At 40.0% G+C, this 25,399-nt stretch overlaps 1 protein-coding gene across 2 annotated transcripts in view; it reads right to left on the bottom strand.

The window, feature by feature from the left end:
• Positions 1-936: 936 nt before the first annotated feature.
• Positions 937-25,399, bottom strand: part of LOC124605828 (ABC transporter G family member 23) — a 344,743-nt gene continuing 320,280 nt past the window's right edge. For both annotated transcript variants that reach the window (XM_047137757.1, XM_047137756.1), the window contains 3 exons: positions 16,828-17,004; positions 4,631-4,717; positions 937-2,194 (listed from right to left, as the gene is read on the bottom strand). In XM_047137757.1, coding sequence (XP_046993713.1) covers positions 1,980-2,194; positions 4,631-4,717; positions 16,828-17,004 — 479 coding nt within the window. In that variant the 3' untranslated portion in view covers positions 937-1,979. The remainder of the gene's footprint in view (positions 2,195-4,630; positions 4,718-16,827; positions 17,005-25,399) is intronic.

Raw genomic sequence — 25,399 nt, 5'->3', positions numbered from 1 at the left:
TATCCTTTTGTCTTTCCTTCTCCTTCCCTCTTTCCTGACGAGGCAACCATTGGTTGCGAAAGCTAGAATTTTGTGTGTATGTTTGTGTTTGTTTGTGTGTCTATCGACCTGCCAGCGCTTTTGTTTGGTAAGTTTCATCATCTTTCTTTTTAGATATATTTTTCCCACGTGGAATGTTTCCCTCAATTATATTCACATCATATATATATATGTATATATATATATATATATAATAAAGGGAAACATTCCACGTGGGAAAAATATATCTAAAAACAAAGATGATGTGACTTACCAAACGAAAGTGCTGGCAGGTCGATAGACACACAAACACACACACAAAATTCAAGCATTCGCAACAAGCAGTTGCTTCATCAGGAAAGAGACACAAGCAGTCTGTGTCTGTGTATGCGCCGATGGATATGTGTGTGTGTGCGAGTGTATACCTGTCCTTTTTTCCCCCTAAGGTAAGCCTTTCTGCTCCCGGGATTGGAATGACTCCTTACCCTCTCCCTTAAAACCCACATCCTTTCATCTTTCCCTCTTTCCTGATGAAGCAACCGTTTGTTGCGAAAGCTTGAATTTTGTGCGCCCCCGCATGGTAAGTCACATCATCCCCGTTCCCAAATATATCCTTCCCACGTGGAATGCTTCCCCACCCCATTACACACACACACACACACACACACACGTGTGTGTGTGTGTGTGTGTGTGTGTGTGTGTGAATTGGGTCTTGCACATGGGCCATCCAGAGTGGAAAGTGGACATATGAGAAAAATGTGTAAGTGTAGGAAGTAGTCAAATAAAGAAATTATAAATAGCGACCTATCAGAATGTTAAATAATTGGTTGATGATAGGAAAGAAATGAAAGGAAGGAGAATTTGCAATCCAGGACTCTGGATTGTGGAAGATTGGAAGTAAAACAATACTGACTATAATTTCTTATTTAGTAACTTTATTTTTAATATGCTATACAATGACAAATGTACAACAACATATCATCTCAAATTGCATGTTTTTGGTTGCTCAGAAACAGAGAAACAAAACTGAATAACCATGAAAATTAATCCTAATTTTATATGTATTGACACACAATGCATTATAAAAGCATCAAAAAGTAGTAACACATTTATGAACACAAGTTCATTATTAAGAATGTATTCAGCTCCATATTAATTCTCTATCTCTCTCTATCACACACAATCACTCTATCTCAACTACACATGGAAATGTGCAGACAGATGTATGGTGGCACGCCCACAACACACACACACACACACACACACACACACACACACACACACACTTGTGTAACTCACTGTTTTGGCAAGACTTACAACAAAGTCAATACAGATATAAATTCAGTTCCCAGAGATGATTAATGAATATGTTACATACATAGCCAGTTGATTTATTACCATTATTTTTTTGTGGACATAAAAATGTCTCTGAGATATTGGAAAATCTGCTTGGCAAGAGAATTTCACCCTGATTATATATCTCACTCACAGTCTATGCTTTGTGACAGCATGACGTGGTAGCATGACTACTGGAAAAAGTCATGTAATTTAACTTTGTGTCATCAGTGAACAGTAATGTGGCTATTTACAGTCTTAGATAGAGAAGAATAGCATTCTTCCCAGTTAATTACTGTATGCATGTAAATACGCACAAAACATACACATAAAACAGTATATATATCACTTATATAATAAGTGTTCAACAAAAACATTCATGTAACAGATCACTTACAGTTTCACCAATTCTTGCACCATGGAACAGTGCTACCTAAAGACTCTATCAGAATTCTTTCTGAATGTTCATTCTTTATTAAGCAACAGTTCCATGGGAAACAGAACAATTCTGCTTCACAGATTTTGTTTGATAGCTTCACCAGATGTGAAATATACAGAAGTGAATGCTGTATTCTTACAGCAGTTGCCGTAATATTTGTGTATGAGTTTTAATTTCCACTCATACATTATCCTTTCTTGAACTTCAACACTAGTACACTCACAGTCAGGTAGACAATAATCCAAATGAACGTAGAGACGAATCCAAAGTAGACAGTTGGCTGATGAAACTCCCATCCCCTGGCAAGAACAGTTCGCAAGGATTCTGTTGACTGAGTCAGTGGCATTATGAAACTTATGTACCTCAGGATCGGATGCATACCTTCAATTGGCCATATAATACCTGTACAGTAATGCAAGGCAATAAGAATATTACAAAAAGGAATAGTATTGACAATATTATTTGTACATTCCAAAAATCAAACAAGAAAATGATATCAAGACTTAATGTTCACTATTTTCAGATGTAAGAATGTGAAGATCTGTAACTATAAACCCATGAACTGGTGCGACCCAAATCTTCTTTCTTCCTTCATCTCAAAAGATTTTCATAATTTTTGCAAGTAGAAGTGTTCAAATGGTTCAAATGGCTCTGAGCACTATGGGACTTAACATCTCAGGTCATCAGTCACCTAGAACGTAGAACTACTTAAACCTAACTAACCTAAGGACATCACACACATCCATGCCCAAGGCAGGATTCGAACCTGCGACCATAGCGGTAGTGCGGTTCCAGACTGAAGCGCCTAGAACTGCTCGGCCACCAGCGGCTGGCTAGTAGAAGTGTGTCTGTACATTACCAACAGTTAAGGTTTGTGTAAAGAAGTAATTTTTATAGTATCATATTGAAAATTTTGTTCTCATTCCATGCACAGCATAAGTGAATGTTTGCTCATTTGTTTTTGTAGAAGCTAATCTCTTTCTCACTCTTTTGCAAATGTGGTATGTGACAGATAGTAATGTAATTTTGAATCCACATTGAGAGCTGATCCTTAAAATTTTTTAAGATTGCTTCCACAACATAACTAAAGCTTTTCATTGAGAATCTTCCAACTCAGTTACTTAGATCTCAGTCAGTCTTGTGAGAGCCCAGCTAATTTGTGGATTTTAATGTTATCTTTCTTCATCTATGAACAAGCAAACTGACACGTTAGTTAAAATACTGGACTTGTTTTCAGGAGGTAAAGTCCTCAAATGCATGTACAGTCATCCTGATGTAGACTTTTTGTCAATTCACATCTCCCTGAAATTGATTCCAAGGAAAGGTTGCAGCCAGTTTTCTTCTGTTCCCTTTCCAGCTGAGCTTCTGCTCCATATCTAAATACTACACTGTCAATGAGAACCTCCTTTCTTTCTTCATATGTGCTTGAGATTCTATGTTAGATATGATTTTCATAGATTTAAACATGATTTCCTATGTATGTTCTCAAATATTATGAGGCTTTGGATCCCCCCTCCCCGCAAAAGAACAAAATAAAAATAAAAATTAAAGAAACACCTTATTTACACCAGTTGCAAAATTCCAACATTTTACAAATGAAAGGAAGTGTGCCACTTATTTTATTTCACTACTGAAGCTCTTAAATCTTACCTTTTATCAGCATGCTGTTAACACCATACAAGTTCATGACAGTAAGCCCCATTTTAAAAGTAAAAAGCAAGTACTATTGTATTTTTTACTATTATGACAAGTACACATTGATATCTGCTGTCAATCTGAGTAGCTAAAAATATCTTTAATTCTAATTATGATAGCTATCCAGGAAGTAGCATCCATTTCATGTCATAGGGAGAGTAATGAGGGGAACAGAATGTTTGCTACACTAACTCACACAGTAGGTCAGTGACTTAGGGATCTGATAGAAAGCCACACCGCACCTTGTTCACCACCTTAACCATGCAAAATGAGCACTACAATAAATTGCTAAAACATTTTAAAAAAAAATAGCTTCTCCTGATATCTTGACTGCCAGACAACTTTCAATAGATGTCATAGAGTGTTTTTCATGTGATCACGACTATACAATTAATGTATTCCAGTTTCTGTGTTGGTTTGGTCCCAAAACACCTTTCTAAGTACCAGGAAAATCAGCAGATCAGTGCTTCTCTGAGTTTTCTTTCCCATCAAAGTATCAAAGGAAGTCTTACAGAACAGAATTGTAATTGGTGATGAGACATACGTTTCCTACGCTAATGAGGAAACATGGAAGGACAATCAATTCTGAAGCCTTCTATGAGACATTAAGCACACTGAGAAGAGCCATCCAATGCAGGCAATATAGTGTCTTGACCAACCTGCAGTTTTGCATAACAATGTCCAGCCACACACTACACAGAAAACTCAGGATTTTTTGTGGCATTAAAATGGAATGTTTTTGAAAATCCATCCTACAGCCTGGACTTCGAACCAAGTGATTTCCATCTCTTCATCCACATGAAATATAATTTGACTCTGATGAAGAATTTCGAGGTGCTGACATGGACTGAGTGCAATCTCAGGTGCCAAAGTTATAGGGAGAGAATTTGTCAAATCATTAAGCAGTAAAATAAATATTTAAACCTGAATAGTGATTATATAAAGAAGTAATTCAGATGTATACTTTTAAGATTTTCTGGTGAATTTGCTTTAAATATTCCAGTGTTTTATTTATAGACTAATGGAAGTTATTTTCTAGATTGCCCTACAGTTAAATTTCAAAAAAATTTTAAAGTAGTAGAAACCACTACTCCTTTTATTCCATACATACAAATACCAGTGGTCAGATTAAATTGCACTTACCACAGAGCATAACAATTGGTAAAAAGCTCCCCATAGCAAGATATGTAGCAGTCCTTTCATTTGCACACACACAGGATACAAAGAAACCTGTAAGTGAATAATTCAAAAGAGGTTAGACATCATTGCTATTGTACAAAGATTGTCATGACAGCAAAAGGTACGTAATGATAACAATGGGGATACAGACATCATAGCTATTGTACAAAGATTGTCATAATAGCAAAAGGTATGTAATGATGACAATGGGGATACAAACTATAAGGATCACAGTTCTTTTGCATATTTAACCTGGAAACATAAATAAAGATGTCATCAACCTAAATATTGATTCACACATCTCATTGTCTCAAGGCATATCCCACTGGCACTGTTATGCCCCTACTTTCCTTTGACCTGAGAACTGTCTAACTTAGTCACTTAACATGTGGTTAGGCTGCAGCTTAATACTGAATACTCACTACTGTACAGTTTGGCAGAGTAGGGCTATATGAAAACTATATGCTCTATTTGGCATTAAGGATTTGAAATGTATAGTTATTTTATTAGATGCCACAATTGTTGGAAATTAGTAGCATCTGATGGACAGGCACATTTACTAGTAGACAGTCTTTTCCTGGGGTGCAAGTGAAGAATTTGCTGTACTCCAAACCTCTTTAACATAATTCCGACATTCTGCACTTGTCAGATGATTAAGAAGTGTGATAAATATTTAAATCTGAATGGTGACTGTATAAAGAAGTCATACAAATGTATAGTTTTAAGAATTTTCAAGTGAATTTGCTTTAAATATTTCAGTGTTCTACATTTTGAAAATTGTGTTCTACATGGTACACAATTGTATGAACCACGATTTTTCCTAAGTGGGGCAATAACCATTTTACAGAAAATCAGTTATTTTACAGGGTTACACCTTAAACAGGGTAATGTGTTTCATGAATGGCAGACACATTCAGACCCTGACCATTTGGTGAGTACAACTCTTTGCTACAAATAAATGTTATTTTAGTTGCCTACTGATTATTGGCTATTACACTGAGAACTGTTATTGTGACTTCTGTTGCACACAGCATAACAACAGGGCCCAGCTATTACCACTGTTCTCTTCCTCACGCATAGCTATAGGCCAAGTTTGTACTGAGCATATTCTACATATGAAGTATACCAGTATGCTTTCTGTGCTATAGAATATAAGTACAGTTACAACACTTAAGATTCTAGTTGGTGATCGTTTGTCATTTAACCCTGCTGTTCTGTTCTGGTCTATATGTCCCAAAATCATTATAAATTTTGTTTCTCATTATTTCCAAGATAACTTTCTGAAATTCAGTGACTGTCTGAAAATACATGAGAAATATGTATATAAAAATGTTTTAAAGTATTTTACATAATTTAGTCATAACAGTAACATATGTAATGTTCAGGTCATAATGAACTGACATACAGCGAGGTAACAAAAGTCATGGGGCAGCAATATGCACATATACAAGTGGTGGTAGTATCCCATACACAGGGTATAAAAGGGCAGTACATTGGCAGAGCTCTGTCATTTGTACTCAGATGATTAATGTGAAAAGGTTTCCAATGTGATTATGGCTGCAGACTTTGAATGCAGAGTGGTGGTTGGAACTAGAAGATGGGACATTCCATTCCAGAAATCCTTTGGGAATTCAATATTCTGAGATTGATAGTGTCAATAGAATGCCGAGAATCCCAAATTTCAGGCATTACCTCTCAAGAATGACAATGCAATAGCTGATGGCCTTCATTTAATGGCAGAGAGTGACAGTGTTTGTGTAGAGTTGTCAGTGCTAACATACAAGCATCACTGGGAGAAATAAGCACAGAAATCGATGTGGGTCATATGATGAATGAATCTTTTAGGACAATGAGGTGAAATATGGCATTAATGGGCTATGGCAGCAGACGACTGACACAAGTGCCTTTGCTAACAACAAGACGTCACCTGCAACAACTCTCCTGGGCTAGTGACCATATTGGTCAGACCCTATATGACTGGAAAACTTTGACCTAGTCAGAGAAGTTCCAATTTCAGTTGGTAAGAACTGATTTCAGGGTTCAAGTGTATCTCAGATCCCACAAAGCTATGGACCCAAGTTGTCAAACAAGGCACTTTCAAGCTGGTGGTGACTCCATAAAAGGGTGGGCTGTTTTTACAGGGAATGGACTGGGTCCTCTGGTACAACTGAACCAATAATTGAATGGAAATGGTTGTGTTTGACTACTTGGAGACCATTTGAAGCTTTTCATGGACTCCATGTTCCCAAACAATAATGGATTTTTTTTTGGATGACTGTATGCCATGTCACTGGGCCACAATTGTTCATGACTGGTTTGAAACACATTCTGGACAATTTGAGTGAATGATTTGGCAATTGACTAAACATTTATGGGACATAATTGACAGGTCAGTTCATGCACAAAATCCTGGGCCAGCAACATTTTCGCAATTGTGGATGGCAATAGAGCCAGTGTGGCTCATTATTTCTGCAGGCGTCTTCCAATGACTTGTTGAGTCCATGCAACATCAAGTTGATGCCCTATGCTGCACAAAAGGAGATCAGACGTGATATTATGAGGTATCCCATGATTTTTGTCACCTCAGTGTAAATATTACAATTCTAACGTCAATTTTTTTATAGTTTTTTGTTTTACTTTATGATAACAATGATTTTTAACAATCCAAAATACTCTGAACAATCAATAACAATGGATTGTTTCTTGCTTTTCCCAGGGATCTGTTTAGCAACTCTCAGCTATTTGAAACATCATTGTTTCTGCTCAGTTTGAATTGCAACACCATAACAATTAGATCACTGTCTGATGTTGAGTTGGAAGAATTAGTAAATTCCTCAACAGATGAAGGAATACTTTCTGTGTCTGAACACATGTCAGTAACACATCTGAAAGCAAGTGTTCTGCTGACGGTCCATGGCCTGCAGAAAGTAGTGTGTAGTTTTTTCTTTGTATAAATGGAAATATATAATGGTAGTCACATCCATCAGCATAACATGGCCACCTATCATCTTTAAATGTGTTTGTGGTGAAACAGCAACTATATGTCGCCTTTGACTGACAAAACAAACATCACTGCCCTGGGCAGTAGAGTGAACAACAATATCTCAGATGGTTTAGTATGTGTTGAACCTCTGTCCAGTGTAGACCATGATGTAATTCTGTCCAGTAAATAAAGTAAGGATCTGTCTACCACACTCTTTGTACCATTATTACATATGCACTCTTGCTGGTACTGCATTTCCTACACTGGTGACTCATCTACTGTACTGCATAGTGATTTAGTGCAGATCTGCTGCACCTGTTGGGTACTCAACAATACTGCCATCATTCACCACATCACCTCACTGTGTCAACGATGGCACCGAGGATACTTCACAAATATTGCCACGATGCAATATGAACATTCTGTGTCACAATTTACAATGTAACATTCGACCTGGACTAGAGGAACTTCAGTGCAATGATTTAGACAGAAACAATGCTGAGTGGAGTGACAAACGATGAAGCACTGTTTATCCTGCAACTGTTACCTTGTGTGCTCCTAGTTTTTTCTCTACTCCAGTTCCCATGCCTACCCACAGACTGCTGAACCTTTCCAGCAACTTTTCAAGTGATATTTTCCAGCCACAATGCTGATTGGACACTCCTACCAGTGCCTTTCCAGTGCATCAACGACTGCCTGTCAAATAATCGTGCCATTATCTCATCTACCACTCCAATTAAAGGCAGAAAATTATGACGGCCAATCTCACCACAGTATCTGAGCCTCATGTCACAACTATTTCTGCACCATTAGTTCCACTCAAAAGTGATCCCGGTGTAATGAACAGTGCGCCTCCCACACCACATACCATGTTTAACCTAACCACCACCACATACCTTGTGTCTCACACCTCTCAGATGCATTCTGCATACTGTGCTAACATGCTCCACAGGCCTGAACTTTGGCAGCATTCACTACTTCAAGTTCCATCTACGTTGCACCAACACATGTCTGACATCACATCTGTGCCAGCCATGCTGTGTGCTTTTGTCCTCTTGTACACCACTCATAGGGACAGGATGCATCCGTTTGACTAAGCATTATACATCCCATCCTAGCCACACAACACCACACTTCCATGAGCCTCATCGTACTGTATGTCGCCCAAGGTCTTTGCTCTGGATGACATGATGTCCACGCCATTAGCATCGCATGCTTCCACGTTGCTGCCAGATAAGCACTTCCAAGAGATGCAGCAACTGCATATTACATGCTCTGTTGCTCCTGCAGTGGCCGCATTGGTCAACACCATGCTCTGGATAGCCCTGAGCGTACAACCCATGGACAGTCTCCACACCACCCAGCCTCGTTTTAAACTACCCCTGTTGTGTACTGACCTTCCAGCAGTATGGTTAACTCTATGCAAATGCTTGCTATCTCTCTATGGGATCTTCAATGACGGTGCAGCACCCACTCACAGCAAGTACGAGATAACTAAGGCTTTGCTACTCCAGCGCCTCTCATTCTACCTGGAACACCAACTACATGTAGTAACGCAAGAAGAAACCCTTGGAGACAACCCACCACTGTCAGTCTGGCGGTGCCTACAGACACAGATTGATCCTGCGCTGATGCCCGACCGCATGCTTTGGACACTGGCTATCATAACAACCCACACACATCCAGAACACAATGCTGTCACACACGGATAACCATCTCAATGTCAGACTTTGCCTCATGAACTGAATTCACACCCTGGCACAGCATCGTACTCTCGTCAACGGCTACTCTGATGTCAGCAAGGTCATTGCTCCTCTCAGCTATGAGGCAACTGAGGCTAAGCGACTAGTGCCGAGCTCGCCCAAGCTACCTCACTTGGTGCTGGCCACCATCACTGCTTCCACTTGTTCAGTCATGACACATTTGAGGCCTGCCAACTCCAGCCGATCTGACCTGGACCCCCTCCCACCACCTTGTCGTGTGACCTTCAAAGTGTTGACAGGCAACAATTACTGAACGATGCAGCAAATACGCTCACCTCCCCGGCTTTCCAACCCTGGCATACCCCCCCCCCCCCTCCACCCCCCACCCCCCCACTCCCCAGTACTGTTTTAAAACAGACACCACTTCAGAGAACAACGCCACCTGCCTGCGCCTCTTCGACAGCCGAGTGATTCTGTTGGTTCCATAGCAGATTCAGATGGGAGGCTAGCGACTGCAGAGTGTTGTCTTTACCCAAACGGACACAGTGGTCTATTGCAGGTGCACCAGGCCACTCTACAATCACAAGACGCCTTAATCAACCGCAACTGCACAGTTCTGCCACCTCTTGCAGCCCTTCCGACGCTCATGCTTATTTGTGTATGACCATCTGAAGCAAATCTAATTCCTCATTGACATGGGCACTGATGTCAGCACCTTCCCACTAGCTCGAGCACTGACTACTCTCTCACCATCATCATTCCAATTACATGACACAAATTACAGTCATTGAGTTTGCCGGCACCACCTCAATCACTTTGGGCTTGGTGGCAGAGAGACATATGCACTGGACCTTTCTCATCACCAAGATGGTCCTGGGAGCAGACTTTCTGCATCACTACCAGCTGCTTCCTTATCTTTCCCATGATTTGTTATTAGGCCTGACAGTCAGCAGGCAATCATTCGAGGTATCAGTGAAATTCTCCCTGAAAATTCCTGTCCCACTCCCACCTCATCATCACATTGAGATAGACCACTGGACATCCTCCTAAAGTGCTCAGCACTCTCCAGTGAGCTTTGCTCTCTGATGTCCAACTATTCTTCACTAGCACCACAAATGACAGCACAGGATGAGAAAACATGGATCTGTGGCAACACACTGATGACCCAGCAGCATCAATTCACACTGCCAAGCACAATCTAGCTGTTCTGCAATATTTGCAACAGCCACACCACATGTCTGCCTCTTCAGAGGATGCCAACATACTTCCAAGGCCTAGCTGCAAGGAATCCGAACAAGTTTGTGAAGTACTGTATCCAACTTCAGTGCATGATTCTGACAGTGTTCCCACTGCTCCGACCAGTTAACTGCTCTGACCAGTTACCCTGCTCTACAACTCAGTGTATTTCTGGCTACAGATGTGCACCCTACTATCAGGCCACATGCAGTTTGTGCTGTTCATGATGGTACTGTTCATCATATAAACACTGCAATTGGTGTGCCTGTGCAGGATAGAGAGCTTCCTACTCCCACATTGGAGTATCACTGTCCACCACCTCTGCAACAACCTCCAAACATCCTCCCCCATGTCCCCTCATAGCTGACAAAACCTGTCTTGTAGACCTACTGCACTTAACCCACCCTCCAAACCTTCCTCCCACCACCTCACAGAATCCAGAACCTAAACAGATCCATAACACAATCGTGAACCTTTCCTTCAGATGCCTTAGTCCACAGGAACATCAGTGCTTTCCAAAGGTCTCACCTTTTGCCACACTCCCAAATTTAATCATGCAGGACTTGTTAAAGATCTTCTCTCCTTCTCCTGGTCTCTACAATGGAAACACATTTTTGCCACCAACCCTACTAATGAGACTCAACCAAAGACCAATATTGAACCCTGCCTAACTCAGTTCACCCCTCCATCCAACCATAATCCACCCCCACTGTCCCCTATTCACCCCCTGTTAACTTTCCAAAATTTCTTAACCTCGAAACTTGCCTCACCATCATTCCCCAAATCCCTCAATATGCAAACTAACCTTACATCCACAGAAAGTACCACAGTCCACCATCTAAAAACTGATCTTGGTTTTATAATTCTATGCACGGACAAAGGCTCCACCACTGTTGTTTTGAACCTTAAGGACTACTTGGTAGAAGGACTGATACTTCCATCTACAAACCTTTCCACAGTGACCCCATTCCAGAAATCCAGCAGGATCTCCAGTCGCTACGCAAATCCTTAGGCCCATCCCAGATCCCCTCCTCGGACTTCATCTCTCTACTCACCCCTACCACTCCCTGCACTCCTACCTTCTGCATGCTTCCTAAAGTCCATACACCTAACCACCTAGGATGTGCCATTGTGGCCAGTGACTGTGCCCCTACTGAGAGAATCTCTGCTCTTGTAGACCAACACCATCAACCTATTACCTAAAACCTACCCTCCTATATAAAAGATACCACCTATTTCCTCCAATGACTCTCCACAGTTCCTGTCCCTCTACCACATGGTGCCCTGCTTGTCACTATTGATGCCACCTCCCCTTACACTTTTTTTTTAATTTTTTTTTATGACGTTGCTGAAGCCCATGGCCTTACTGGTATTGAACCCTAACTTTCCCAATGGCTGATGGATTTCAAACCAACAATCTCCTTCCTAGTCACCATGACCAACTATATCCTTACCCACAATTACTTCTCCTTTGAAGGCATCACCTACAAACAAATCTATGGTATGGCTATGGGTGCTGCATGGCATCATCCTATGCCAACCTATTCATGGGCCATTTAGAGGAATCCTTCCCAAAAACCCAGAATCCTAAACCCTTCATCTGGTTCAGGTTCACTGATGACATCTTTGCGATCTGGATTGATGGTGAGGACACCCTATACACATTCCTCCAGAACCTCAACAAATTCTCCCGCATTTGCTTCACCTGGTCCTACTCAAACCAACAAGCCACCTTCCTAGATGTTGACCTCTGTCTCAAAGATGGCTGCATCAGTACCTCTGTCCATATCACACCTACTAACCACCAGCAATAACTCCACTTCGACAGCTGCCACCCGTTCCATACCAAGAAGTCTGTTCCGTACAGTCTAGCCAACCATGGTCATCGCATCTGTAGTGATGAGCCGTCCCTCTTGAAATATCCCAAAGGTCTCACTGAAGCCTTCACAGACCATGATTATCCTCCCAACCTTGTATGAAAACAAATCTCCTGTGCCTTATCTTTCTAGTCTCCCACCACATCCCAAAGTCCCACTGTCCGGCCACAGAGGAGCAATCCCCTTGTAACTCAGTACCACCCAGGACTGAAGCAACTGAATTACATTCTCTGCCAGGGTTTTGAATATCTTTTGTCATGCCCTGAAATGAGAAATGTCCTGCTCACTATCCTTTCCACCCCTCCCACAGTGGTATTCCACCGTCCACCGAACTACACAATATACTCGTTCATCCTTGCACAACACCTGCTCTCAACCCCATACCTCGTGGCTCATATCCCTGAATAGACCTAGATGCAAGACCTGTCCCATACATTCTCCCACCACCACTTACTCCAGTCTGGTCATGAACATCACCTATCCCATCAAAGGCAGGGCTACCTGTTAAACCAGTCATGTGATCTACAAGCTAAGCTGCAACCACTGTGCTGCATTCTACACACATCAAAAAATGTTTTGCATCACCCTGGTTCCCAGAACTCCTGAAGATAGATGTTGAATGTGGGTACTGTATCACAGACACAGTCCCTCTGACTATTCAGAGATGTCACTAAACCCACCCAAAGATGTGAACAACCATGCATGAACAATGCCTATTAGACGGAGGGCGTCCAACAGCTGAACAGTTCCAGTCATTCCACAAGGAAGGAAGTACACAGCTCATGTTGTCTGTAGTTCAACCATGCCTAGATGGTCAATACTGCGGTTCAATCACGTCTGCATTGTTACTTTGTGCCAGGAAGGGCTCTCAACAAGGGAAGTGTCCAGGTATCTCGGAGTGAAACAAAGCAATGTTGTTCGGACATGGAGCAGATACAAAGAGACAGGAACTGTCAATGACATACCTTGCTCAGGCCACCCAAAGGCTACTGCTGCAGTGGATGATGGCTACCTACAGGTTATGGCTTGAAGGGACCCTGACAGCAACATCACCATGGTGAATAATGCTTTTTGTGCAGCCACAGGACATCCTGTTACTACTCAAACTGTATGCAATAGGCAACATGATGCGCAACTTCACTCCCGACATTCATGGTGAGGTCCATCTTTGCAACCATGACACCATGCAGTGCAGTACAGATGGGCCCAACAACATGCCGAATGGACCACTCAGGATTGACATCACGTTCTCTTCACCAATGAGTGTCACATATGCCTTCAACCAGTCAGTCGTCGGAGACATGTTTGCAGGCAACCCAATTAGGCTGAACGCCTTAGACACACTCTCCAGTGAGTGCAGGAACGTGGAGGTTCCCTGCTGTTTTGGGGTGGCATTATGTGGAGCCGACGTACGCCGTTGGTGGTCATGGAAGGTGTTGTAACAGCTGTACGATGCATGAATGCCATCCTCCAACTGATAGTGCAACCATATCGGCAGCACATTGGTGAGGCATTTGTCTTCATGGATGACAATTCGTGCACCCATCATACACACAACTTGTGAATGACTTCCTTCAGGATAAAGACATCGCTTGACTAGAGTGGCCAGCATGTTCTCCAGACATGAACCCTACAAACATGCCTGGTATAGATTGAAAAGGGCTGTTTATGGATGACGTGACCCACCAACCACTCTGAGGGATCTACACTGAATTGCCATAGAGGAGTGCGACAATCTGTACCAACAGTGCCTTGATGAATACAGGCATGCATCAATGCAAGAGGACATCCTACTGGGTATTAGAGGTACTGGTGTGTACAGCAATCTGGACCACAACTTCTGAAGATCTCGCTGTATGATGGTACAACATGCAATGTGTGGTTTTCATGAGCAATAAAAAGGGCGGAAATGATGTTTATGTTGATCTCTATTCCAATTTTCTGTACAGGTTCTGGAACTCTCGGAACTGAGGTGATGCAAAACTTTTTTTGATGTGTATATGTGGGCATGACAACCATCACGCTGTCTGTCCACATGAAAGGCCACTGACTAACTGTGGCCAGGAAACTAGTGGGCCACCCTGTTGCTGAACACGCTGCCAAACATGACATCCTACCTTTCAATGACTGCGTCACAGCCTGTGCCATATAGATCCTTCCCACCAACACCAGCTTTTCTGAACTGCGCAGGTGGGAACTCTCCTTGCAATAGATCCTACTTTCCCGTAACCCTCCTGGCCTCAACCTTCGTTAGTCACTGTCCTCAACCATCCAGCCCCTTCTCTGTTCCCATTCCATCACTACACAGCCGTAATACCACCATCACACTCAGTCTTTTTAATTATCTCCTTTTCCAGTAGTTCCCCTCCCCCTACTCCCCACCTCTCCCCTGCCCTCCATTTAACCTGCAGCACTTCACTGTCTACCACCCCCACCATACATCTCACCCCCTCCCCATCCAGCCTCCTTCTTATCCCCACCCATTCGCCACTCCCATCATGCACTGGTGCTGCTGCTTGCAGTGTGGTTTCAGTTGCCTGAGACTGCAGTCATGTGTGTGAGTTGTGTTTGTGTGTATTTGTGTGTGTGTGTGTGTGTGTGTGTGTGTGTGTGTGTGTGTGTGTGTGTTGTGTTTGTGTGTCTACATCTATTGTTGACGAAGGCCCTAATGGCCGAAAGGTTTATTTATTTGTGACAGTATTTTTGTTGTGCCTATTTGCGACTCCGCATCCCTGCTATATGATGAGTAGCAACTTTCCTTTTCATAATATTGTTACATTCAATCCTGGATTTTCCATTGTTTGATTTTTGCTAATATATTTGACTACGACATGTTTAAAGTTTCAATTTTTTATACTGAATAGTTTCCTTAAAATCGGATGAGAAGTATTTCTGAGAGGCCGTCACTTTTGCACTAGCGAAGTTTCTACTGTAAAAAGATCACGCCATGAAAAGTTTTTTTATGCAATGCTTCTGTAAATATATTTGAATGAAAGCGCACTTTTTGTTTTAATATACACCCTAATTGTTGGTCAGTGGTCCCATTGTTTTCACAACGTGATCTGCACAATTCTCTGTGGCGTGCTGCTGCCCAGGCAGCGGCGATTTAAACATGAGCACACAATGCTGCCCTGTGTCTGCTTTATGGAATACAAAGAGTTAACTTCTCAGTTCCTTCCTATTTTAGGCTCCTTGCATTAAAAATAATAATATGTTATTTGCTTTTACACATAGATAATAAAATAACAAATCTTCCTCACTGAACGTGACACTAGGAATTGATGAGTTAATTGTACTAGCTTCATTTTATTCTTTTTGATTAAGTATGATTTCAGGGATTGGGTTGCCAGAATTGCTGTATAAATATTTATATGTATATTTATTTGATTCTGTAATATTTTTTAATTTTATTTTATATGGGTGTCTGATGACGCCACGATGGCATGGCTTGGCATGGAATAGTGTGATGTTTTTTTCTCTTTTCAGAAAACAGTTTGCCACAATGAGTGATCCTGAAAGTGACAATAATAATGATAACCACTTTTATGACGAATGGTTACAGAGGAATTCAAGCGGTGCCAAAGGTAGTTCAATTTTTTTCTCACAATGCAAAATTTGCGATAAGGATTTCTCCATATCTCATAGTGGATCGAGCAGTAACATCACACAAATGGAAATGAACATAAAAGGAAACAGCTTTTGAGAAGCACTTTGAACTTAATGACAAATTTTTCTCCAAAATATAATTTCACAGAAATTAGTACAATAACCCTGGCTGAATTAATGGTAACATATCATTGTGTTAAACATAAGATTTCATACTTATTCATGGACTGTGCCATGAAATTGCTTCCTCATATATTGCCTGATTCAGCTATTACAAAAAAAATTTCCTGTGGCAGGACTAAGTCTGGAAGTATATTCAAAGATGTACTTGGCCCCAGAGCTGAAGAAAATCTTCTGGTCATGATGGATATCTTAAAATTTACTTCAGTATCGCAACTGATACATCTAATAAAGGAAATAGAAAAATGCATCCCATTTGTATTCAATATTTTTCTCATGAAGACAGACGTCAAACAAAATTATTGAATTGTTTGAGTGTCCATTCAAAACAGCTAATGCCGTAAGCGATGCTTACACACACACACACACACACACACACACACACACACACACACACACACAGTCTCTGACCGCTGAGGCCCAGAACAGTTTTATCTGCTATACTACTTTTACTAAGTACCATATATGTACATTTTTGATGGCAGTTTGGTTATTTTTGTCACACTGAAAATATGTCATATAGATCTGTACTTTAGAATATTTACATGTATTATAGTAAATTACATAAGAACTTACCAAAACACATTCCACAGAATCCTGTCAGCATTGTAAGTGCAATTACAATACCCATGTTGCCCACACATGTTATGCCAAAAACAGGGAATGAAAATACAAGCACAAGAGCCGTTTGGCCACACATAACCATGAACTGTGTAACTACATGTGAAAATAATATCTCGGTCACTGTGATACCTGAAATGAAGATAATATAATTTAGAAATGACACTTTCACGCTAATGACATGTATGAGATTACTTCTGTTATAAAAATCCATGTGATGATTAAGGAAATAATCAGAAAACAATTATGAAGAAATTGTACAAAAACATTACCCATTGAAAGGAAACACTAAAAAACTAGGCCAATTAGATTATTGCTGACAGCTATGCAAACAGAAAAATATGAAAATGGATCTTAAGTTTCTTTAAATTTTAAAATTAGTTCTTTCACTGTGGGGAAAATGCATAAGGAGATAGCAACGGATACAGTTGGCAGAAAAACTTTTTCCAAACAGTGTGCCAGTATGGAGCGAAAATTCTACTTTCCTTTTCCTCATCCAGCTAGTTTTCTTTGCCCTCTGTTAAAGGATTTTTTTTACGAAGCTGCCAAATCATGACAAAATACTTATTTCTAAATTTATGTGTTTTGTTACCATGTTGCAATGTTCCTATTGTGGCAGTTAGTAAACAGATACAGTAGATGAATTTATAACTTATGTGGTTATGCAAATTTGTCATAGGGCAATGGATAGGAATAGTGCTCCAGAACCTCATGATACATATCCCACATTGCCACTGAGCAGTTATTTGGCAGGAGAACCTTGTATTTCTATCCCCTGTATATGTAAATAAACAAGTAGCAGTATTTGTATTCGTAACATTAAAAATAATGGTATTAATAGTTCTTAATGAGAAATTTAGTTCACAAAACAGTTTTATAATTGCTGTACCAGTTTCCTAAAGTCACTGGGATGCCTTGTATCTTTGAAGAGTACAATTCGTTCTGAAATTTATGGATTACAGCACATTTTTCAGAAGCAAAACTATATTAGCTTCAAAAAATAAGAATTTTCTAATCTAAAACAGTTTCCATAAATTGATATGTTGTGTTTTAACAAGTTATTGATTAGGTAAGGAATGTGAAGAGAGGACAAAAAAATCAACTAGAAACCCATGTTCTCCTATATTATATTATGTCAGTATATGACAACATTTATTTTGAGGTTGATTAAACTGAAATAAAATTCTTGTACAGTGCACATGATCTATTGCACATAAGGTTTCATTATGGATTTGATTTTAGTAAAGGAATTCAAGCAGATGATTACCACATTTAATTCAGTTATTTGGGAAGGTATGCCACAGTACTTTGGCTAGTAACATTTGTGCATTGACAGCTAATGTCTCATACACAAAAGATTCAATATGCTTCCAAAAATATAATCGAGAAATCCAGTGTCCAGATATGTGTGATTCACTAATGTGTTGATTTTGCATATTGTTGTATTTACATTTTACTGGTCTGCAGTTACTGCAACAAATTTAAAGAATGATAAGATTTTGTAAGAAGATTAAGAACCTTGTCACTTCTAAGAAGTTGGCAAACATTGTGGATTTATAACTTCATCACCAATACTTGAAGCATGCGTACGAATAACACTGTATGGCACATTTTGACATTTCGTAGAATCGCGTGGAATAATGCTGTATACGGCAGTCTGCATCACCTACTGTTATAATTAACATGTTCACCATCCGAGGGCAGCACTAAACAGCGACGAGACGCGCAGTTTTCGCGCTTCTGCGTGAACAATGCTGTATGTTGCAAGAATGGCGGAGTGCAGCAAGTTGACACTTACCGCAAGTGGTTTGAAACGTGCGAATAATGCACGGAAAAGGAAAATTAACATTGGTAGTTGGAAGGATATTAAGAGGAAAAGGCTTCGTGATGCTAGACTGGAATATAAATCATGAAAAGGAAAGGTAGTTTCTGTGAAACAGCCTCCAACACAGGTGAGTGGAATAATGCTGTATGGGTTTTGTATAAAGGTGCATGTCTTTAGAGAAACATATGTGTCCTGCAAAGCGGCGATGTGCCCTGTAGAGTACATGGCTCTAATGACATGTTATGTGTATCTTCTGAAAACATTACAGTAAAAGTATGTAACGTGAATGAAATTAACTGCAGTTCTGTCGATATCATTGGCGAAAAAAATAGAATACTCAGTCCGAGTAATGCTATATTATTAAAAGAGAATGTGAAATTTGATAATCTAGTTGAATATTAGGTAGTAATAGAGATTGTTTTCGTGATTCAGGATCGTGTATGCAATGCACAAGTGTGCTCAAAAGAAGGATGCAAGGACTTAAACCTGGAAATGAAGTTAAAGCTGTACAAAGAATATCATGCCTTAACATACGATTAGCAGTCCATATAAAACTTCCTGGCAGATTAAAACTGTGTGCCCGATCGAGACTCGAACTCGGGACCTTTGCCTTCCGCGGGCAAGTGCTCTACCATCAGAGCTACCGAAGCACGACTCACGCCCGGTTCTCACAGCTTCACTTCTGCCAGTATCTCGTACCCTACCTTCCAAACTTTACAGAAGCTCTCCTGCGAACCTTGCAGAACTAGCACTCCTGAAAGAAAGGATACTGCGGAGACATGGCTTAGCCACAGCCTGGGGGATGTTTCCAGAATGAGATTTTCACTCTGCAGCGGAGTGTGCGCTGATATGAAACTTCCTGGCAGATTAAAAGTGTGTGCCCGACCGAGACTCGAACTCGGGACCTTTGTCTTTCGCGGGCAAGTGCTCTACCATCTGAGCTACAGAAGCACGACTCACGCCCGGTCCTCACAACTTCACTTCTGCCAGTATCTCGTACCCTACCTTCCAAACTTTACAGAAGCTCTCCTGCGAACCTTGCAGAACTAGCATTCCTGAAAGAAAGGATACTGCGGAGACATGGCTTAGCCACAGCCTGGGGGATGTTTCCAGAATGAGATTTTCACTCTGCAGCGGAGTGTGCGCTGATATGAAACTTCCTGGCAGATTAAAAGTGTGTGGCCGACCGAGATTCAAACTCGGGACCTTAATAAAATCCATGGAAGTAGGCAAGCCAGCCAGGCGCAAGAGAGGTAAGACAGACGATACTTCACGAAAACAGGCTACTTTCAAATACAAAGTTTACTCAAGAGAAGTGTGTCAAAAAACATTGCTTGACATATTCTCCATCACCCAGCGACGAATGCAGATACTGCAATGTAAAGTAAAAGGTGGAATAACCACTCCTAAAGACGGTAGAGGAAAATATTGCAATAGGCCACATGCCGTATCGAATGACGACAGGGCTCTTATTCGGCAACACATATCAAGTTTCCCAAAGCAGATGAGCCATTACAGCAGGAATAAACCCTCAAAAGAATGTCTGCACCCCGATCTCAACCTCTGTAGAATGTATCGGTTGTTTACCGAAAAGTCAATAAGCAGGTCATACTATCAAAGTCTGTTTCAAACAGATTTTAATCTGCGTATCGGAACACCTAGATCATATACTTGCTGACTGTGCAATTTGTTGTTTAACAAAATGATTGCAGCTTCAGATGAAATAGAACTGCACAAGATCGAAATTGAGAGTCAGTTGCATCATTGAAGGGCAGACCAAGTATGTGGAAACGAAACAAGTATACAAAGCCCTAAAAAATGATACAGAAATGGCTAAGAGGAATAACAATATACATGCTATGTGTGTTGACCTACAAGAGGTTTTACTTTGTCCTACATTGACTCATTCCACGGTATTATACCAGATACAGCTGTCGTCGCATAATTTCACGATTCATGACGTTGGTACTGGAAACATCACCATAAATTTGTGGGATGAATCCACCGCAAGGAGAGGTTCAGTCGAAATAGTTTCCTGTCTGCTTAAATTTGTGACGCACAATTATGATACGCTTGACGAAGGTATGGAACGAAAACTGATTGTTTGGTCTGACCGCTGTGTCAGGCAGAACAACAGCTGGAGAGTTTTAGCGCTTTATTTCTATGAGATCAGGTGCAAGTACTTTACAGAAATAGATCAGAAGTTTTTATGTTCGGGTCTCAGTTTCCTACCTTGTGACAGGGATTTTGCAGTCATCGAGAAAAGAAAGAAAGTGTCAAAAGTTATGGTTCCTTCAGAATGGAAGCACGTCATTGCTGAGGCCTTTGTCGATCCTTCAAAACTGACCATTCACGAGATGGTGGAAGAATTCAAGGACATAGGATTCATCGAGTTGCTTTTGAAGAAGCCGCCTGCTTTGAAAATTACCGATGTACTTTGGTTGAAGCTGTGTAGTGACGATCCTTGAGATTTAAGCGTGCGCCGTACCCACAATGTGCTTCACCCATGGGAAAGACATTGTATTGTAAAGCATGGTTGTGAATATCAAGTAAAAAATTGTCCATTGCCTTCTGAATTCCGGTTGCTCTATAACGGAACACTGAAAGTACATAAGGAGAAGAAAAGGGATCTATTGGACATGACGAAATATATGGAACCAAAATACAGGCAGTTTTATGAAAACCTGCAGAGTGACAACTGACTATAATGTACTAGATTTGAGCCTAAACTTGATAAACTATTTTTTTTAAAAAAAAAAAGATCAAGCAATTCAGTTTACAATGAATATTATTTAGTATCTTGTTTTAACTCTCTTACTTACTATTTTTGGATTCTACACACCTTATAATTACAGCAGAGCACTGGCTGATCTGGAATAACGCTGTATATCCATTGCCATACAGCGTTATTCCACTTTAAAACTTACTTATTTTCAAAAAATCTGTGCTTAGCGCAATTTTAAAAACCAGAAAATAGTATTTTCCACAGGCTGTATGCACAAACAATACATATCTGCTATTGCATTATTATATCGTATTAATTCTCTGGAACTAACAGTTTTTGTCAATTTCCCAACAACTGCAAAATGTGCCATACAGCGTTATTCGTGCGCACGCTTCACTTCTTGTCCATATTTTCATTACAAATTACACTTGACGATATTCTGAAGGGTAGGATGGGAAATCTGATCTGCTCATATGGGTGTTACAGCAGTTTAAGAGGCCATCTGTCATGAACAGTCTCCTTTTAATACTTATAACAAGTTTTCTGCTAATTACTTGTAATTTGCCAGTCCTAAGTTTTGTAGCAACTTCCGTAAAATTAATAGTTGTTGGAATAAACAATGATATGTGAATGGAAGATCATTACTGTGCATTCCAAATGAACCATCATACTAAATTGTGACATACCAAAAAAGGGGAGGGAGTAGAACAGAGAGTGGGTGGATGGGGAAGGGGGGGGGGGGAGGGGGAAGACAGAAAAAAAACACACACACACACACACACACACACAGAGAGAGAGAGAGAGAGAGAGAGAGAGAGAGAGAGAGGAGGGGGAGGAGGAGAAGAACAAGTAGAAGAAGGAGGAAGAGGACATGATAGCAGACTCAGGAAAGGAAGCAAAGAGAGTTACTTAGTTTCATGTTCCATGGATCATTTTCACAATAAATTGTTATGATGTGGAATGAGCCATTTTATATTCTCATCGCAAATTAATTTGTCAGTGTGTCTGCATGCTGAACATTTATGAGATTTATTATTTTCTTAAATACAGATTGAGTTAGTAATTCCAACCCACCACCTTTTACACATTACAATAATAGAAATTCTACTATGGGATAGAGGGATTTATTAAGGATGAACTTTTTCAGTTTGTTTTCAAATTTTACTTTGCTGTATGTCAGACATTTTATATCACTGGGTAAGTGAGCAAAAATTTTAGTTGGGTCATTCTGCACCACTTTTATGCTAACGATAATCTTAATGTGGAGTCATAATGTCCGTTTTCCTTGTGGTATTGTGATTAAGTACATCATTGTTTCTTTTGAACTGCAGTGGATTATTTACAATAACCTTCATGAGGAAATAAATATACCGGTACCATGAAGGAGTAGTCAAAATGTCCAATCTCTTAAATGAAGTTTACAAGGTGAGCATCACATGTTATTCTTACAGCACATTTTTGAACAATGAAGACCTTCTTTTGTAAAGATGAGTTTCTCCAGAACATTATTCCATATCACATTATTGAATGAAAATATGTAGAATATGTCAACTTACTGATCTGTCTCTCGCCTAGATTTGCAAAGATTCTAAGAGCAAATGTGGCTGGACTAAGTTGTTTTAGAAGCTCCAACATGTGCTTTTTGCAGTTTAAATTCTCATCAGTGTGGATATCTAAGAATTGTCTTACCATGTGTTACAGTTATCACTGGTGTGGCAACCCCACATTTGCAGAACTGAATACATTGCATCTTTTTAAAACTGAGGGTGAGAGCATTTGCAGAAAACCAATCAGTGATACTTTTAAGGACTTGTTTTCCATTTCTTATTTTATTTCTTTCACTTTTACACATATGTCAAGATGGCATCAAGTTCAAATAGTCAGTCACAATACTCGACAAATAAAAGTAAAATTTGTGTAAATAAGTGATGTAAATGTAACTCATAGATTGAAAAGTGTAATACATATAGTGTAAATATGTGTTTAGCGTGCGTTATAACATCAAAAGTGATGGAAAAGAGACATGTGAGAACGGTCAAATTAGACAGCATACCAACAACATCTTACCAGTAAAGTACAATTTCACCTCGAAAAGTCTCAGGACTCTGTTATTGAGGAAGGCATGTGTGCAAGGGAATAATGTGTATCAAATGCAAAACTGTGTTTCATTCCACCTGTGTAAATGTGAATTCGAAACAAAAGCTTTGGTTATGTATGGAAGACAAATTAGGATTAAATTTGAATAACAAATAGTGTTCTTGTGAAGTTATTAATGTGCTCATTAATGAAGTGAAAGAACTAAAAAGTCAACTCGATGTTCGTCCTTGACAGAAGTGACAAAATGATAGTGAAATTCAAAGAGAGAAAAAATATGTTGCTAAATCATGTGAAGATCAATGTTGTGTTAAAGAAACTGTGGCGAAAACAAAACAATATATGGTGCCTAAAAAGACATTTAAAACAGTGAGAGGCATTTCAAAAGATTGTTCATCAATTAGAAGAACAAGCAACAGGTTTTAAGTTCTTTAAACAGAGGATGGAGATAATATTTCTGCAACTAGGCCTAATGCGAACAGTTTAGTGTTACAGGAGAGGCCACAAAGCAAACAAACGGTGGTAGGCCTAAAAAATTCATCCTCCCAACATAACACACAAGAAAAGGCCGTAGGTTTAAGTACTGACAAATCCAGTTTCTTAATGACCAAAAAAAGTGTAGACAAGGACATCGTCACAAAAGTATCTAAAATTGAGTCTGATAATGATGGATCTGTATTGAAATTATGTGACAGTAACACTATAGACAGAAGTGTAAATATTAATTATGAAAGCAGGGACACTGTGAAACGTAACGTTAATGGAACAAAAAAGATTTTACTGTTGTCAGATGCTTAAGGCAGACATTGTGCTTCAATTTTAAGGGAAACTCTGGAGTCACAGTTCAGTGCATCTGCAATAATCAAACCAAATGCACTGTTTGCGAATGTGATCAAGGATGTATACAAGTTAACAAAAGACTTTACTTTAAATGATGTAATTGTAACACTTTCAGGCTCAAATGACTATAAAAAAACAGTAACTATCTTATGATTACCACAAAAGATTATGTTCAGTAATTACCAATACCAGAATTGTGATGTGTACAATTCCCTATCATTATGATAAACCAGAAAACAACCTAGCAATCTATACACTAAATAGTGCAATAATGGACTTGGAAGGTGTGTACTCCATTGTCAGTACCTTGGATGTGAATGCTATATTGCACAGAGGGCACTTTATACATCATGGTACTTACTTAAACAGAAGAGGAAAAGCAAACTATGTGCAAACATTGCAATATTAATAAGGTCCTGCTGGAAGTTAAAACATACCTTAAAAACATTGTCACCTACAAAAAGTAGTGAGGACATTAGAGAATTAGGCCTAGCAGTACCAGTAATAGTAGTTTTAAATGAAAAACAAGAAACCACAATGGAAATGTTAAATACACTAGGAACAACAGCTACAGTATCAACAACAGCAGTAGTACAACCATCAGATGCCACAACAGAATCACCACCAGGAGCAGAAGTCAATCAAGCCATAGCAGGAGTTGTGGCTTCAATTCAAAAAGAAGTAACCGCAACAACAGCAGCAGTACAAATATCAGATGCCACAGCAGAACCATTATCAGCAGCAGCAGCAGCAGAAACATCAGCAGACAGCCAAGCCACAGCTTCATCTCATACAGAATTAATCACAATGGAAACTGTGAAATCACCAGGAGCATTAATAGCAACAGTAGGCATAGTCACAACAGTAGCTGACAATCCACCATCAGACATGGCAGAACCACTACCACCAGCAGCAGCAGCAGCAGATGAATCAGCATCATCACTAATCCCAGTAACAAGACCAAATACTAACAGAGTGTGTAAACGGAAAACAGTGCTTCCCTCCCATCTAAATGATTTTTTAGTGGTAGGCCAAAGGGGGAG

This window comes from Schistocerca americana, chromosome 3 (assembly GCF_021461395.2).
Source record: "Schistocerca americana isolate TAMUIC-IGC-003095 chromosome 3, iqSchAmer2.1, whole genome shotgun sequence".
NCBI classification, from domain to species: Eukaryota; Metazoa; Arthropoda; class Insecta; order Orthoptera; family Acrididae; genus Schistocerca; species Schistocerca americana.
This window is presented reverse-complemented; position numbering and strand designations above follow the sequence as displayed.